At 45.4% G+C, this 15670-nt stretch overlaps 1 protein-coding gene across 1 annotated transcript in view; it reads right to left on the bottom strand.

Annotated features, from left to right (window-relative positions):
- The window catches only part of LOC146197495 (uncharacterized), a 35621-nt gene that overhangs the window by 16395 nt on the left and 3556 nt on the right, over positions 1-15670 (bottom strand). Inside the window, exons 2-3 of the mRNA XM_084597190.1 lie at positions 14695-14907; positions 10199-10259 (exon numbers count right to left, since the gene is read on the bottom strand). Of these exons, the coding sequence (XP_084453316.1) occupies positions 10199-10259; positions 14695-14907 (274 nt within the window). The remainder of the gene's footprint in view (positions 1-10198; positions 10260-14694; positions 14908-15670) is intronic.

The raw sequence follows: 15670 nt of genomic DNA on the forward strand, positions 1-15670 counted from the left end.
GAATGATAAAACGTACTTTACGTTTCCTCATCTGCCTGATCTCAGACACAAGGGAAAGGTTGCGCATACGCTTAGTAAGCGCACTTTTCATTGAAGGAAGCTTTGGCTCGTGAAGAGGTATTATCCCAAACTTTATAAGCGTCTGGAGTCAGAAGAAAGAAAAATAGGAAAGTATAAGAAGAACTGTAAAAATATCAATGCATCCGTCTGCGGAGTTTAGTGATAGTAATACGAGCGTTAGCTGCACTCTACAAAATTACGAGCAATTCCTTTTTTCTTTCTAAATTCTTTTCTCAAAGAAGCACTCGGTATATTTCATGATATAAAACGAGTCTGAATAGAGAACTCCATGGGCTTGAAAAAGAAAGGCGGCGCAACGAAGCAGCACGGTGAAGGCAACTCCCCCCCCCCCCCCCCCCCCCCCCCGGCCACTTGAAGTCGACAGCCATGCCCCGAGATTTCTATGGCCTGGCCACCCCGTAGTTTCGTAAACACGGCCTTAACTGCCTCTTGTCCTCTCTTGTAAGCATTTACGGGCTCGCCTATTAGCCAGGAAAACATAAATATTTTCTCTGCGGCAACGAGGTTGCGACAGGCGGCACGCCGATGGAGGTGGGGACAGATCTTGGATTCACGAGATAGGTATTGTTCCCTTTATTTCAATTCGGCGGCTACCTCACAGGTAACGCAAATTTTGTACAGCAGCTTTGCAGCAGCGACGGCTACCGACGGCTATGACCAGGACGACACGATGCGCTGGTTGAGGCGAAATGAGCTACGTTACAAATTGGCTACGGCTAGCGAGAGTCCGAGCAACGATCGAGGCAAGCGACACGGGCAAAACTCCTAGCGCTACGGCGCCGCTCGTTGCTTGCCGCCGTCTCGTTCGCCTACACGAATCTCAGCCCTGAAGAAAATCGGAGAGGGTGGAGTGCTGTAAAACAGCTTGCAGTTAGGCTTAGTTCAGTTGAATACGAGCAGAATTCAGTAGGCGTACTTATAAACATTGCCCCAGGTAGTGCGAATTGTATCATTCTTATCTAAACAACGCAAATCAGCGGTACACGTAGCTCCGCTGCGCACTCGAGCGCACGCATACATGTGTGTGTGTGTGTGTGTGTGTGTGTGTGTGTGTGTGTGTGTGTGCGTGCGTGCGTGCGTGCGAGATAGATAGATAGATAGATAGATAGATAGATAGATAGACAGATAGATAGATAGATAGATAGATAGATAGATAGATAGATAGATAGATAGATAGATAGATAGATAGATAGATAGATAGATAGATAGATAGATAGATAGATAGATAGATAGATAGATAGATAGATAGATAGATAGATAGATAGATAGATAGATAGATAGATAGATAGATAGATAGATAGATAGATAGATAGATAGATAGATAGATAGATAGATAGATAGATAGATAGATAGATAGATAGATAGATAGATAGATAGATAGATAGATAGATAGATAGATAGATAGATAGATAGATAGATAGATAGATAGATAGATAGATAGATAGATAGATAGATAGATAGATAGATAGATAGATAGATAGATAGATAGATAGATAGATAGATAGATAGATAGATAGATAGATAGATAGATAGATAGATAGATAGATAGATAGATAGATAGATAGATAGATAGATAGATAGATAGATAGATAGATAGATAGATAGATAGATAGATAGATAGATAGATAGATAGATAGATAGATAGATAGATAGATAGATAGATAGATAGATAGATAGATAGATAGATAGATAGATAGATAGATAGATAGATAGATAGATAGATAGATAGATAGAGAGCAAATATGAGGCTAGAAGTGCGCTCCAAGTAACGACGCTGTGGACGTATCACGTTGCTTGCGATTTGCTTTGAATAAGAGTGTATACCGTGAACGGCGAAACCATGTCGACTTGCACATTTTTTTCGGGATCACCTGCAACTCGGAATAAGAGAGAGGCCCGAGCCTCCTTCACAAGGTTAAGTAGTGCCTCGCCGCGGTGGTTCAGCGCAGGCTCGAATTCCGACCATTAAAGCCTGCTTTTCTATGGAGGCGAAAAGCAAAGCTCCGGTGTACTGTGCGATGTCAGTGAACGTTACGGAAATGATGGTGGTCGAAACTTCTGGAACACTCCACTACAGCTTCCCTCACAGCCTGAGTTGCTTTTCGGAAGTTAAACCCTGCAATCTATATTAAACAAAACCAAAGTTCCATCCTATACAACGGTTGATAAGTGGCCCATAAGCATGGTCATGGAAAACTGAAATGAGAAAAAAAGAATGCAAATAGAAGGAGGATTTCTAGAATATGATAGCTAATCGATTCACGACAAGCCATGACCATTTCTTTTTTCATGTCAATGAACGAGCCAAACCACTGTTGGCTCTTAATTAGGCGAAGCCTTTGCTTGTTCGAGCGCACATTGTTGAGTTGTCGATTCACTTTACCGACCACTGCCTGTAGTGAGACATGGTATACCGAAAAAGCGAGAGCTGCTCGACCTCGCTTAGCTCTGTGGTTTTGCCTTACATGAAGACAACTGAGAAGAACGTTTATTTCTCCCGCCGAGTGCGCAAATGGTCATTTCACAATTCGCAGAGCTGTTAGCTGCTGATGGGGTTAACCTTCAGATTATCATGCCGGCGATGTTTCCGCTACTGCGATGGAGCTACTAGTCGCTAGAGTTTTGGCACAGGAATAAGCGACCTAACACAGCTACATAACCATGCACACAAATGCCTACACATAGTCATCAACTGCTGTTGTCACCATTGGGAGTTCAGATCAATATACTGACGAAAAAAAGAATCGAAGAAAATGTGAAGCTTCCTTCCATTATGACCGGTTTCCATGTTGGCAAACATGTCTGGAATTGTAGAGCGGGACACTCCTGCGGTGCCCCCTGAATGGAAGCGGGTAGGGCATAAACACTCCTTATTTTAATCAGGGGATCACATAATGTATTGGTGGAGATCCCCACGCGCACCAAATGATGCACAGCGGTGACATTGTCAGGCCCGTCACATGCGTGCAAGCTAGGTTATCAGCAGAACCCTCGAGAGTGTGGCTTGAAGTCTTTTTAGTACCTTTGTTTCACGCACACTTGACTGAATGGCATCTGAAAAGGCTGAGCACAGTTTGAAGAACCTCCTGTCATCTTGGGGGACCTTTGTTGACGGATCGGTATGAAAGAGGCTGTCCGCTACAATGTTGCTCAGAAGACTTATGTACGAACGTGCCTACCGCAAACGGAGGAAGAGCATCTGCTGTGAAGTATTTTCACCAAATTAGGGAACTAAGGGTAAGCCTTGCAGATGTGAACTCCCACGTTCAATAACTTAATAATTTTAACTTACTCAGAGCTCATAACATATAAGGATGGCACTTAATGCTTTTTATTGCAGCTAAAATATGTAATAATGCATCGTGTAGCCTCATACGAACCTCGAATTTTGTGTCCTCACTAAAAATGTACTATACGTACCTTAGCAACGAATTTCACGACCCAAATTCAATACATGTTGTTCATAGAATTGCTCCTGGTGTGATTCTTTTATAATTGGTAATGTATGTAATTGATTTATCTCTAGCCATAGCGGCTAAGAATATAAACTACTTTTCAGCACCTTCTGTTACATTTTTGTTTGCTTAATATTGAAAGGCGCAAAAGGAAAAACAGGACGAATACAGGAGCACGACGAGATGGATTGTCACTTTCTACTTCCAAATGTTTGCGCCTGAAAAATAAAAATTTTGGGTCTGATTCTGGAGGACATGATCTGAGTAAGACAGCCAGACCAGACAGTGCTTAAAGATGTAATATAGAACGTGTTCGAAGCCGGGGAACCGAATACAAACGTTGCTTGCATATACTAACATATGCGTAGCTGGCTCTCGTTTTTATTCAAGATCTCGAGAAAGCCAACCATCACAATGTAAAAGATCATGAGCGAAGTAACATTTATCCTGAGTTCTGAGGCATCCCTCGGAATACAGTCCATTCAATCTTAAAAGTGCTACATAACAGCAATCGTGTCGAACGATCACATATCAGCGAGATAATAAATCGTATGAGATACATCCTGTGCAAAATGCCTTAAGAACTGCTTAGTATACAGCCCCCAAGGACGCGGTCATAAGCTTTAGTGACGTCAAGAAAATGTTCAGTGTCGACAGGAAAAACCGCCATGATGCTCTATGCGGCTTACCATGTCCGAAACACTATCTTGCGCACTCTTGGGCGAAATTCGATCATTCATGATTACAGTGCCTTGCTTTCCTCTAGCCACAACATTAAGCAACAGCTTGCGATCTTTTCCATCAGCTTCGTCACACAAGATGTCAGCGCCACAGGATGATACGTGCCCAGGTTCGTCATCTCTTTTCCAGTGTTCAGCACCAAAACAAGCCATCTTTCACGACGGTGGAACATCGCCAGTCTCCAAGAGTTGACAAAAGTAGCTCAGGAGCAGTTTCTGGAGGTCAAGAGCGTGGCCCTGCAGCATTTTGTGGGTGATTCCGTCGGGACCACTCCACATGTCGTTAATTTAGGTGCGCAAAGGCGTCCGCAGATTCCTTAGCGAATCACGAAAGAAGCTTCTGCATAAAGCAGGTCCGTCAAAAGGCTTCGGTGGACGAGAGTCTATCGAAAGACTACCAATGATTCGTCACATTGTTGTCAAAGGCCTAGACAGCGAAGCTTGCGAAAAAGGAAGGCCGTCTTGGCAGAATTCAGCCGACTGAATGCCGTCTTCAGGACTCTGTCACCTTTCTTCCTAATGAATTGCCACGTTAAAGAACCGCATGTGGTCAAAATATCCGAAGACGTCCACTACGGCGTCTCTCATAGCCTGAGTCGCTTTGGGATGTTAAACTCCATAAGCTTAAACCTTAAATTCTCGTGTTAAAATCGTATAATGGTCACTCTCCATAAGGTAGGGTGCTGTTGGCCCCTTCACCCAGGCGCTAACGAAGTGCAGCGTCACACCTGCAACAATGGCTGAGGGTGGTGGCAGAAAAATGATGGAAGCAGATGAAGGTGGCAACCGAAGGTCACACGTCAGTGGTGCCTATTTGTCGCAGTCCGCGATAAGGCTGTGTTTTTGCCACTGAAGACAGAGAGTGATAGGCGTTAAAACCCCCACATACAATTTGTGGAGCCGGGAAGAGATCATAAAGCTGCTGCGGGAACTCATACAAGATCACCTTCTTCGGTGGCGACAAGTAAACGGAGGGGACAGACTTCGCAAGCCGAGCAGCATCTTCACGGCTGCTAATAAAGTCCGCGCAAAGAACGAAAGCTCTGAAACACACACGTGAAATTTCCCGGCGTATGTGTAGCACAGAATTTTCGTCAGGGGATGACTTTAAGCTGCAATATTCTTATGGGACGACACAACAAAGGTGCGGCACTTGCCAAGCCAGCTTCTGAAAGGGTCATCTGTGACACGGGTTTGTTTCGACGATAATCTCAGTTAAGCCAATCGACTAATAATCTCACCGTTTCATTATGCTGCAAATGAAACATTTCGGTGGTTTTCAACTCCGTGAGGTTCGACACGAGCCATATTAAAGGAGAACTGTTTCATTTCGAACCTTAATCTTTTTTTTTTTTTGCGTTCTGCTTTTGCGCAACTCATTCCTCCCCAATGTCGACAAACTGATACATAAACAGGTTAGGCACAAAGTGAAGAGCCATAATTGGTCTGCGCATTGTTGGTCAGGCATGGGAATGTCCTGACTACTCGGTGCCATCGAGCCTGGGAGCGTTTCCTTCGTTCATGAACAGAGTAATTTTATTCACCTAACTTGAACATTCGACTCGCGAGTGGAGGACCGCGTGGCGCATAGCTGTGATTTGGCTGCGCAGGAATGTGGACACTCTTTATAAAAGCGGCTCAAGAAACTTAGTTCAACGCAGGAAAATGACCTCATTTTGGTGCACACTTCTTTGTAGGTTTGGTTTTGGAACCTAAAATCAATGAGTTTTGAATATACAGGGCACTGAAACTCTGAAACTGAAGGTGAAGCTGCTTAAACTCGATGGATGATCACCTCCTCATCTTGAACATTTAAATGCCACTTTGCAAGCCGCGAAATTGTGGGCGCCTCCAAAGCACTTGCAGCGTTGATCAAGGCCTAGTGCGAAAAGTACCTGCATGTCACAACCGTTGACACCGGAATGGTGAGTGGAGTGTAATGATGAATTGGGGGAGATCGGATGCTTCACGAACTCAAGATCAATGTTCTTAGGGCGCTCAGTTATGTGGGCTTATTCTGTTATAATCGAATCAGTAGGCTTCACGGTCTGTTCTCTTTCTGGACACTCCACGCTACGCACTAGTCGCCTCCCGTTTAGATCACCTTGTATGCTTAAATAAGCGAGAAGGTCGGTCTCTGAGGGACATTGTAGGAAATCCATGATTACACACATGTTCATGTAAGAAAGGGGCAGCCGTACCTCCAATCTCATGTCCCTATTTGAGAGCGCTGCAGGAGGATGTCGACCAGCTCGACTGCAGAGGTATCGAGGCGAAGAACCCCGTGTGTTGCGAACAGGCTGCGCATCTACGTTTTTCTTAGCAGTGATCGGGTTCGGCTTTCCCAATCATCCTGCTAAGTCATCCCCACTCAGTGACGAGGGCGCGTTGTTTTGCTGGTTGTCCCTATGGACTGTCAACTCCATGCATTAGAAAAACATGGCCACTTCCTACGCTCTCCTCTTAAGTGGCCTCTTTTGGCTGCTACTGTGCCTTTAGAGATGCCAGCGCCGAAGAAGCCGGTTTCTTCCCATAGGGACATAACTACCCTGACGACGCGACCGTATTCCGAAGCTGGAAATATATGAGAAATAGGAGCCGAAGGCAACGCAGACCGAACAACGTCTGTTTCGTATTCCTTCATCCTCGTGCAATTATATGCCACTTATTTCGTTTTTTCTTTTCGTTTTTCTTTTTTTCCCTTTTTTTTTTTAGTGATCACAGTTAGTTTTTCGCTCTTTACGAACAACGAATTTTTAATTTAATTTTTTTTCTGAGAAACGCATAGGGCTACAGCAAGTAAATCATTTCGAATATCCTGCTCGTAATATCGTGCCAAACCAGAAAAACGTCGAGAGAGAGAGAGAGAGAAAAGAGAACAATAGAAATGGCACGGTTCCGCCGAGATGAAAAAGAAGGGCAAAAGTATCGAGAAGTTATGCTTGGTTCGGCGTGGAACTCAGCTCGATGAGCAGATTGCGCTTCTTGTTCTGAAACTCTTTCCCTCGAACGCCTGCAGCTCGATTTCCAAGAGCGAGTCAATTCTGCGCAGATTCCGACGGGGGTCATATTTTTTGAGTGCGATGGATGGTTTGATTATAACAGCGCTGCGAATGCCCCGAGGAAAAATGACTAGCTCCCAATTTACCCGGCCCCATCTACGTTTTATGGCTGCCGACGTCATCAATTTCTCTTCGCTCGCGCGCAGGCGATACGTTTCGACGGGAGGCTTGTTATACTGCAAAGGAAACTTTTCATTTCTCGTCTTCATTCTTCAGTGCCGTAAGCCTATATACTCAGATAAAAGTAAAGAAACAAACAGCGTCAGCACTAAGTTCCACAAGTTACCGTTTTTTTCTAAAATAAGCGATGTTCTTCTACAAGCTCTCTATGCGTTAGGAAGCAATAAATCAGCGATAAAATAAGAAGAAAGACTTTGCAGCGAATTCTTCAGCCCCACGGTTTCTTCGGCGGCGTCGTTGTTGGACCTCCTTCCTCATCGATTTGCATGTTTCTCCTTGTTCTACGCCATTTTCTGTCAACAGATTTACAGCGTAATGGGGCAAATCACTTTTAGTTAGGCTAAAGTGATAGCTGCTGCTTCTCCTCTTCATACTATGCTTTCCGAAGATCGATCAGCCTCTACGCTGTATAGTTAATCTAATTTTTTGGGCCTTTCTAGTTTTAGTTAGATTCCCATAATTGTTTTATCAGCGGCGAGAACACATTCAGTGCAAGATGAACGTGTTGATCGCTAATGTGCCAGTCACAACCGCTGTTATTCTAGGCAACATACATGTCCAGGCTTGGCAAACATATATCCCACCCTCGTTAATTACGCATTTTAAAATTATACGCACGGAATGCAGATACACGAAAACGTGGTAGCAAACGGAGCATTTTGTCACTCTTTTCTTTTGTTCACTCAGTAACATGTTAATGCTCACAAAGTCCGCGAACCAGCTTAAACGAGACTTTCTTCCAGGTAAACGCAAACACTGCCTTAACAGCGTCGGGTTCAATAACGGGGTGTATACAGCTAAAATGGTGCAACTTTTTCACGTACCGTATTTGTATGGCAACGATCTGTTGCTTTATCGTGTTTTTTTTTTTGTTTATGCTCCCCGCTTGGGTTCAAGCGAAGCAGCGTCCAAGTTCAAGCCAACATGGCAAGCCGTGGGACTCTAACATTTACCCAGCAATGGCAATGATAGCGGGAAAATAATATTCAACACCCGACGCCGCATACTACGCGCGTACCGACCCCGTTAATTTCATCAGCACGAATTAAACTATTGTAGATTCGGACAATAAACGTTAGTTTGTGACAAAACGACAGGGCAATACTTCCTTTCAGACAGCAGAATTTATAGCTCTGATCTCAACGCGAAATACGTTCTTCAGTTGACTCAAGAAGAAGGCTGATTAAAGTATCCACACTTCGGCGCGAGCATTTCGACCAATGTGTATTCTGGTCCAGCGCGGGAGGCTAGCCGCACCCATGTGATGTTTCAGCTTCACGTTGTAAGGGGGTACGAAGAGGTGGAGCTCGTGTTACATACATGTGCTTGAAGCATATAAATGAAGGGGAAATGAGGCTGCTCATTATAATACATGAAGGAAAGAAGCCAACAGTCGGCGAGGCCAAGGAAAGCATTGGGGATTGTACTTTATGTCTTTTTTTTTAAATTTTTACTGGGATAATTACAGAAATTAGTAATGTAATCTGTTAAGGGGAAAGATAATTAAACACGAAGTAGAAGAAACAACAACGTGCCGATGGTGGGAACCGAACCCACGACCTCCGAATATCGCGTCCGGTGCTCTTCCAACTGAGCAACATCGGCCGCTGTCCCCCCTGCTACTTTCTTGGGTATAATGTTGTCTGTATTCGGAGGTCGTGGGTTCGGTTCCCACCATCGGCACGTTGTTTTTTCTTCTACTTTGTGTTTAATTATCTTTCCCCTAAACAGATTACATTACTAATTTCTGTAATTATCCCAGTAAACATTAAAAAAAGACAAAGTACAATCCCTAATGCTTTCCTTGGCCTCGCCGACTGTTGGCTTCTTTCCTTCATACATGTGCTTGGCAAGAGCAAGGTATCAGAATAGACGCATTTCTGCGAGTCAAGGCATGTGAGAGCAAAAAAGCGGAACCCTCCCCTCAAGAAGCCCTCAGCCCACGAGCTTCCACACTCTAGAACCACGTCCGAAGCCCATCATACTATATTCAGAAAGCGCCCACCATCACCAGAAGTGAAAGGCGCCATTGCAGTCGTAGGTACGATTGAGGCGAACCTTCCACGTAAGACAGATCGGAGTCGTGCGGTACCTCTCTCTGCAGCCGCCCCGGCGGATTCACACAACCCCCCAGCAGGCTCTAAAGCTCGCGTTGAGGACACAGTTCAAGTCCACCTAAAGGTATGCGATTCCAGGGAAAGAGGAAAAGGGCAGAGAGGTCGAAGGAGCCCACACCATGCCGCGGTCTCATTTGGAGCATAAACATGCACAAAACGAATAAGCTCTCTCCCTGCAAGGGTATAGGCGAGACAGAAACGCCCGTCCTTTTCCTAACGAGAGCTGCAGTGCCTCCTGCGCTTCAGGCTGTGACCGAATGGAAACACCAGGATCGAGCTCCAAAGAAACGGAAAAGAACATTTTCTGTCCTGTATAAGATAGCAATATCGATAGTGCTCTCGTTAATTAATTCGAGGAAACATAGTTTCTTTCCACTTAGACACTTTTGGGCGGCTGGGGAACAAGGGGTTAATTTGTATTTCGTGCAGTGTTTCACGTGAAGTAGTATCTTACGACTGTGTGCTAATGAACCGGCGTGTAATTAGAGAGAACCCTAGACCGTTAGCGCGTCATGCATTTAAAGCGCAGCTTAACCGTCTGCGTATATTTTTCTTTTACTCACCTCGGTGTCATTGTAGTTGCAGAACTCGGGTTGGCGCGCACACAGCTTTTCCTTGCTGATCCTGAAAGAAAGGCGCACCAAATTTCGAGACACTTATAGGACCGCCTACGCGTGTGAAGGCGAAAGCTCGCTCGGTGGCGCAGCGAAGCCCGATTCCCACGCATCCTCTATAATCAGCGTCTGCCTGTGGTGTGCGCTACAACACGACCTGTAGCCTGATGCCCTTTGTGCCCTTTCTGCTTCTCTGACAGCGGCCTCTGCACTTCTTTCCCTCCTTTGCAAACGCTCCATGCGATATATATAGAGGTCACGGGGCGTAGTGAGGTGATTAAGGCATAATATTGGAGGCACATAAGTCGGCTCGAATTCCTGTCGCTTAACAAGACAACCTGGTGAGCACTTTTCTTATGCGCTATAAAATATAACTAACTAACCAAGATGCATGCCAATTAGGCAACGAAATGATATGACGCCACTGGGAACGCTGGACGAGTAACGGTTGTGTCGCAGGAGGACAAATATGGTGCCGCATAGAGGTTCGTTAGAGATGGCTTACTAGAGCAAATTGCGCGCCAGAGCCCACAAGAAGCAAAGGGCTCTGCCATAAAAATATGCGAGCTGTCCCGTAATTTCGGGTCACCAATGAACTACTATTTACTCAGTTTAGGCAGCTCTTTTTCTTTTTTTTCACGATCACGATGCCCAAAGTGAGAGGAGATATAATTTCTTCGCCGAAGAAATTTAACAAACGTTCTCTCCAAATGCGATTGCAGTTCGCTTCAACTTCAATTTATGGCAGCCCTCTTCAAATTCATTCCGGTTTTTGTTACTAATGCCGAATAGCTAATACCAAACAAAGCAACGCAGACCTGCGATACCTGCGGAGCCTAGAAAGATCCACCGAATAGCCTCTGATTCCATGCCTACGTGACAACACGTTGATAGATTAATTCTGTGCCGTTCTGTGCCGCCGGCTGTTGTGTAATGTAACAACGCAGCAACACACGAAGTGGAGATCGCGCCGCGGACATCACACCATCTCGGGTCTCCAACTGCTCTGGCTCGACTATATGAGCAAGCGCGCTGGTAGCCTTGTCTAAGCTTTCTTTCTCGTAAAAAATGAGTACTTAGATTCGCGTGGAAAAATTTTTTTCCCCCAAAACTTTATTGCGAAGTTAAAGTGCGGGGGGGGGGGGGGGGGGGCTTATTTAGAATCGGGGGTGGTTAGAATCGCGAAAGTCCGGTACTTTGAAATCTGTTCTGCATGCCACCGTCCACTCAGCGCTTCGATGGCTTCGCAACGGCTGGCATCACAGTTGCTATGGCAAATGTAAAGTGAATGAGTCACGACCGGATGTCAGGTGAAATCTTTTTCGTGTCGATAATTTATGTCTCGGAAATTCAGATCAACGCCACAGTTGAGGCTTTTGGCTTAAAAAAAAAAAAAAAAAACTACATTGGTTGTCTGTCCTTGTGGACAGCTTTCTACTGAGCCCTTCCATGGACTCTATGTGGAAAGATCAAGGGGTTAATAAAACAACGTTTTCGGCTGAAAAGAGCAGAGAGCGCTCCCGAAAAATGTGTTCACAAAGGGGATGCCTGTAAATCCTTTGTTGTCATTTGTATTGCGGTGACGGAAAGAGTATGAAGCGCTTTTAATTTCTGTTATACAATCGAGCCAATAGCTTTGCGTAAATGAAAATAATTGTTTGGTAAAAATAAGTTATATAGAGAGCCGCTTTTAAGTCGATACTTGATCAAGAAAGCTTATGCTCGTGCTCATTCGCTGCACGCGCAGTTCGTTCTAAAGCCGTGTAGTAGTTGTAGTAATGCACTTTATTCAGAACTCAAATTAAGCGTCCAACAGGTCGGCTGCCTGTCGTACCAAGGCTAGTTGTTCCTTCGGTGAAGAACATTCCAGCCAGGCACGCCAGGATAAGGATACAGGTGGGGGGTATGGATAGTGTGAGGATTGTATGGCGGCAGGACAGAGGAAAAGACAGTGTTCAAGATTCGCGTAGATGGAGGGGCAGTTAGGGCACGAGGGGTCAGCTCGCATGTGATAAAGGGAGAGGCGCGCCGGGGTAATGAGGGCATTTGATTGAATTTTACGGAGAACTCTGGCTTGGGGGATAGTGAGGGCTGGGTGGGGCGCCGGAAGACGGGCAAAACGCCTAAACACGAAGGGGCGACGTCGTCACGACCTGGCGGCAACTTCGGCAGAATTGCATACTCGCGGTACCGCATTCCGCTGACGCTCACACCGTCGACAGCGAACCCTACGGCGTGTGTACACTTGATTCCTTCCGCGTGCGTAACGCCCGCGCACAGAATGATCTTCGCTCTTTTCAAGCGCCGCTAGTCATTTACACATCCGCCCTACGCATGCAGACGAGGCGGTGAGCGTAGGCTCAGCTTTGTCTCTGCGTTCAGAGCGGAATCTTCTTGACAGCGGGAAATCGGAGGCAATTAAAAAGTGCGCGTATAACCTGTACAGTGAAAGACCTCTTCCCGCCCTTAAGTCAGGTGCGCTTAGCGGCAGAGAAAGATCATGCTCACAGAGGCGAAGGAGGCTGTAAAAAGTCGTGTCGTCATCACCGGCGCGCTAAAGCACTATCAATCACCAGTTTTCGACGCCTGGCTGTCTCGGTGAGAGAGTGAGCCGCACTCGACACCAACGCTCTGGAAGGAACCCAGTGAGTCGTGACTCACTTCCAGGTTTCGCGAGAAAAGAAGTTCGTCGGCGAAAATGATTTTGCCGTACTTCTGTGGCGCTTGAGCATTCGCAAAAGTTAGTCTTTCGAGCTTAATCTTTGCTATAGGTTCGTAGCACCTATACCACGTTCTCTCATTCCTTAGTATCATATTCCCATGGATCCAATACTTTTGTTATTAATATTATTCCAGTTTATGGAAGTTCTCCTCTGTATGTGAAAAGAAAAACGTTTGAATCGAAAACGACGCGTCAGCCCGATGGCGGAGCCTATTGCAAGGTACGGAAGGCAATTAGCTACAACTTCGCTGATATAGCTCTAGGAAAGCAAGTGCGGCAGCAGTCTCGCACTTCACTTCTACTGCTTTCAATCCTCTCTGTTATCTTGAGTGGGAAAAATCATGCGAGCGTTAGTAGTTTTGGTATCAGACACCTTCTTTTGTATTCAAGTTCAAGAAATGCGTCAAGCGCAAAAATTTAAATCCTTTGGGTATTGTGATGAAAAGACTAAGAAGACGATATGTGTGCGGTTGACACATCAAGCGGCTATAATTATAGCTTATCCGCTAGCTGTCAGTTATTTGACTCAGCTCGCGCAAACTTCAGCACGCGCATCTTTTCATTTCCTGACACTAAGACACACCCCGAAATCGGCCAAGTATACAAAGAGCCTAAATACTCTAATATGAAGCAGGTTTCCTTGCGTTCACAAAGCGGCTAGCCAGGCCTAAATTCAGTGTTAAAAATTGCCGCTACAAAATCATTGGCGCTACAAAATGTCTTCATACTAACCGACTCTTTCAGTCGCATCGCGACAATAAATTAATGCGAGATATATTTTTGGGATGACAAAACCTAGGCATAAATGCAGTACATATCTGGGGGCTAGCCATAATGCCTCATGTATTTAGCGATGCTAGGAGCACCTTCTTAATTCTTTTTTTCAGTGTGGTATAGGCAATAAACTTAAAGGAATTGAGCGCCACTACCCGGGGTTATATTATTTCTTTCCTGCCTCGAAGCTGGTAATTTTGAGGGACAGAGGGAAAGCTCTTGCAATAAAAAATGGTAAAATGGTGAGGTTCGCAGAAAAACCAGCTTGCATTTGAAGCTTTATCGCTACATATTGGAATGAGAATGGCATTACAAGATATTCGCCAAGTGCTGACTGTTCAGTCCTCATGAACCTAAAGAATATGAATTTTTTTTTTTTTTTTCAGTAAAACTACTCAGTAAACTACATCAAGAAAATATAGGACTGCACGGTGAAAAGACAAAATCTGACCGTGCAACATCGAAAATTCTCGATTACGGAGGAATCCGAGTAGCAAGGTCGACCTAGAAACTTTTGCTTCGTCTGTACAATCATACCGATTGCTATACCTGAAATTTCGGTCCACGTTCGGAGAAGAGCAGCGGGAGAAAGGGTAGGGGGGGGGGAGGGGGGGAGGGGGGGGGGGTATTTTTATATGAAATTGCGCTTCCCATCCCTGAATGCAGCTAACTATCTTGCCCCCTTTCCACCCACTTTAAAATCAATCCTTGTAATGTGCCTGCTGACATTTTGCTTTTGAAGCATTCTAAATTATTCTGTCATTGTCTACATCTGCAGATTGGTTCGTGAACATTCATCCTTTGTTCGTCTCCTACATTATTTTGTGTCTCATTTCTTGAGCTGCTTTACCTTGTAGTGTCCTCCGGGTGACCGATAACCGTTAAAACATTTGGGAAGGGTGTTTGTGTTCCGTGTGTATACATGGCTCTCCGGGGGCGTTTCGCTTACCAGTTGGTGAGGCAGACAGATGCGGCGGGCATCTCCAGTTGCTCGGGTCCCTCGACGCGCACGTCGTTTGTGGTGGGGTAAGTCAGGTAGTTGACCACCACGTCCGAAGCCTGGTACAGGAAGCCCAGCACCAGCCCCAGGTAGACCAGCACACGCAAGAACCGCAGCCGCTGACGCCAGGCGGTTGTCTGGGGGCCATGGCTAGGAGCGTGGCTGCGAGAAGATACCGTCTCGACAGAAATGTCGCTGCCGCATCGGGCGGAGGTTATACCAGGTTTATTCTTCCTGGGTGTTGAGCCTCGTTAAAAGCGATGGGCTTTCGTTAAGAAGAGTGTTTTCTTAACTATGGTGGGGGGCCTTCGTTTAACGTGCTCGGCGCTCGTACAAATCGGAGAGGTCTGCCAGCCGCATACCACTGTTTATTTGGCTACACAATCAGGAAATTTAAGGCTGAACGTCCAAAGGTATACAAGAAGCGTTTACACCGAAACTAAATTGGTCCGTTATGCTCAATTATCACATGTAACCGGATTATAAGAGAGCTTTCATCCTTGCGACACTTAACGTTGTACACTAGAAATGTTTGTCGCGAAGTGCGTACCGTAAGAGGTGACCTTTGGTATATGGCTTCCTTAAGACGGCATACTATACCGTGAACGGCAGCGCATCCCTTAATGCGCCACCTACATCCAGAATAAATGCATCGTGTGCGGACAGCGCAGTCGCACTACACGGAGATTGACATCCTCCGAGAGAGAAGTAAAAGCCCTACCGGAATGCGGTGTAGCATTTAAGCTACAAAATGAGACCTTGTATTTCTTTTAAAGTGGACAAATAGGTATAGGAATAGAACTTTGTGATTAAACTCCAATATCTTGGGCTCTGCGACAAAGGGCTCCAGCACATTGCAACGACATTCACGTATTTATACCCACGTTTTCCGTCCCTATTATAATAAGGCATCACCCACCGAACT

The sequence above is a fragment of the Amblyomma maculatum genome, chromosome 3, assembly GCF_055883805.1.
Source record: "Amblyomma maculatum isolate TAMU_Amacu chromosome 3, ASM5588380v1, whole genome shotgun sequence".
In the NCBI taxonomy this organism is placed as follows: Eukaryota; Metazoa; Arthropoda; class Arachnida; order Ixodida; family Ixodidae; genus Amblyomma; species Amblyomma maculatum.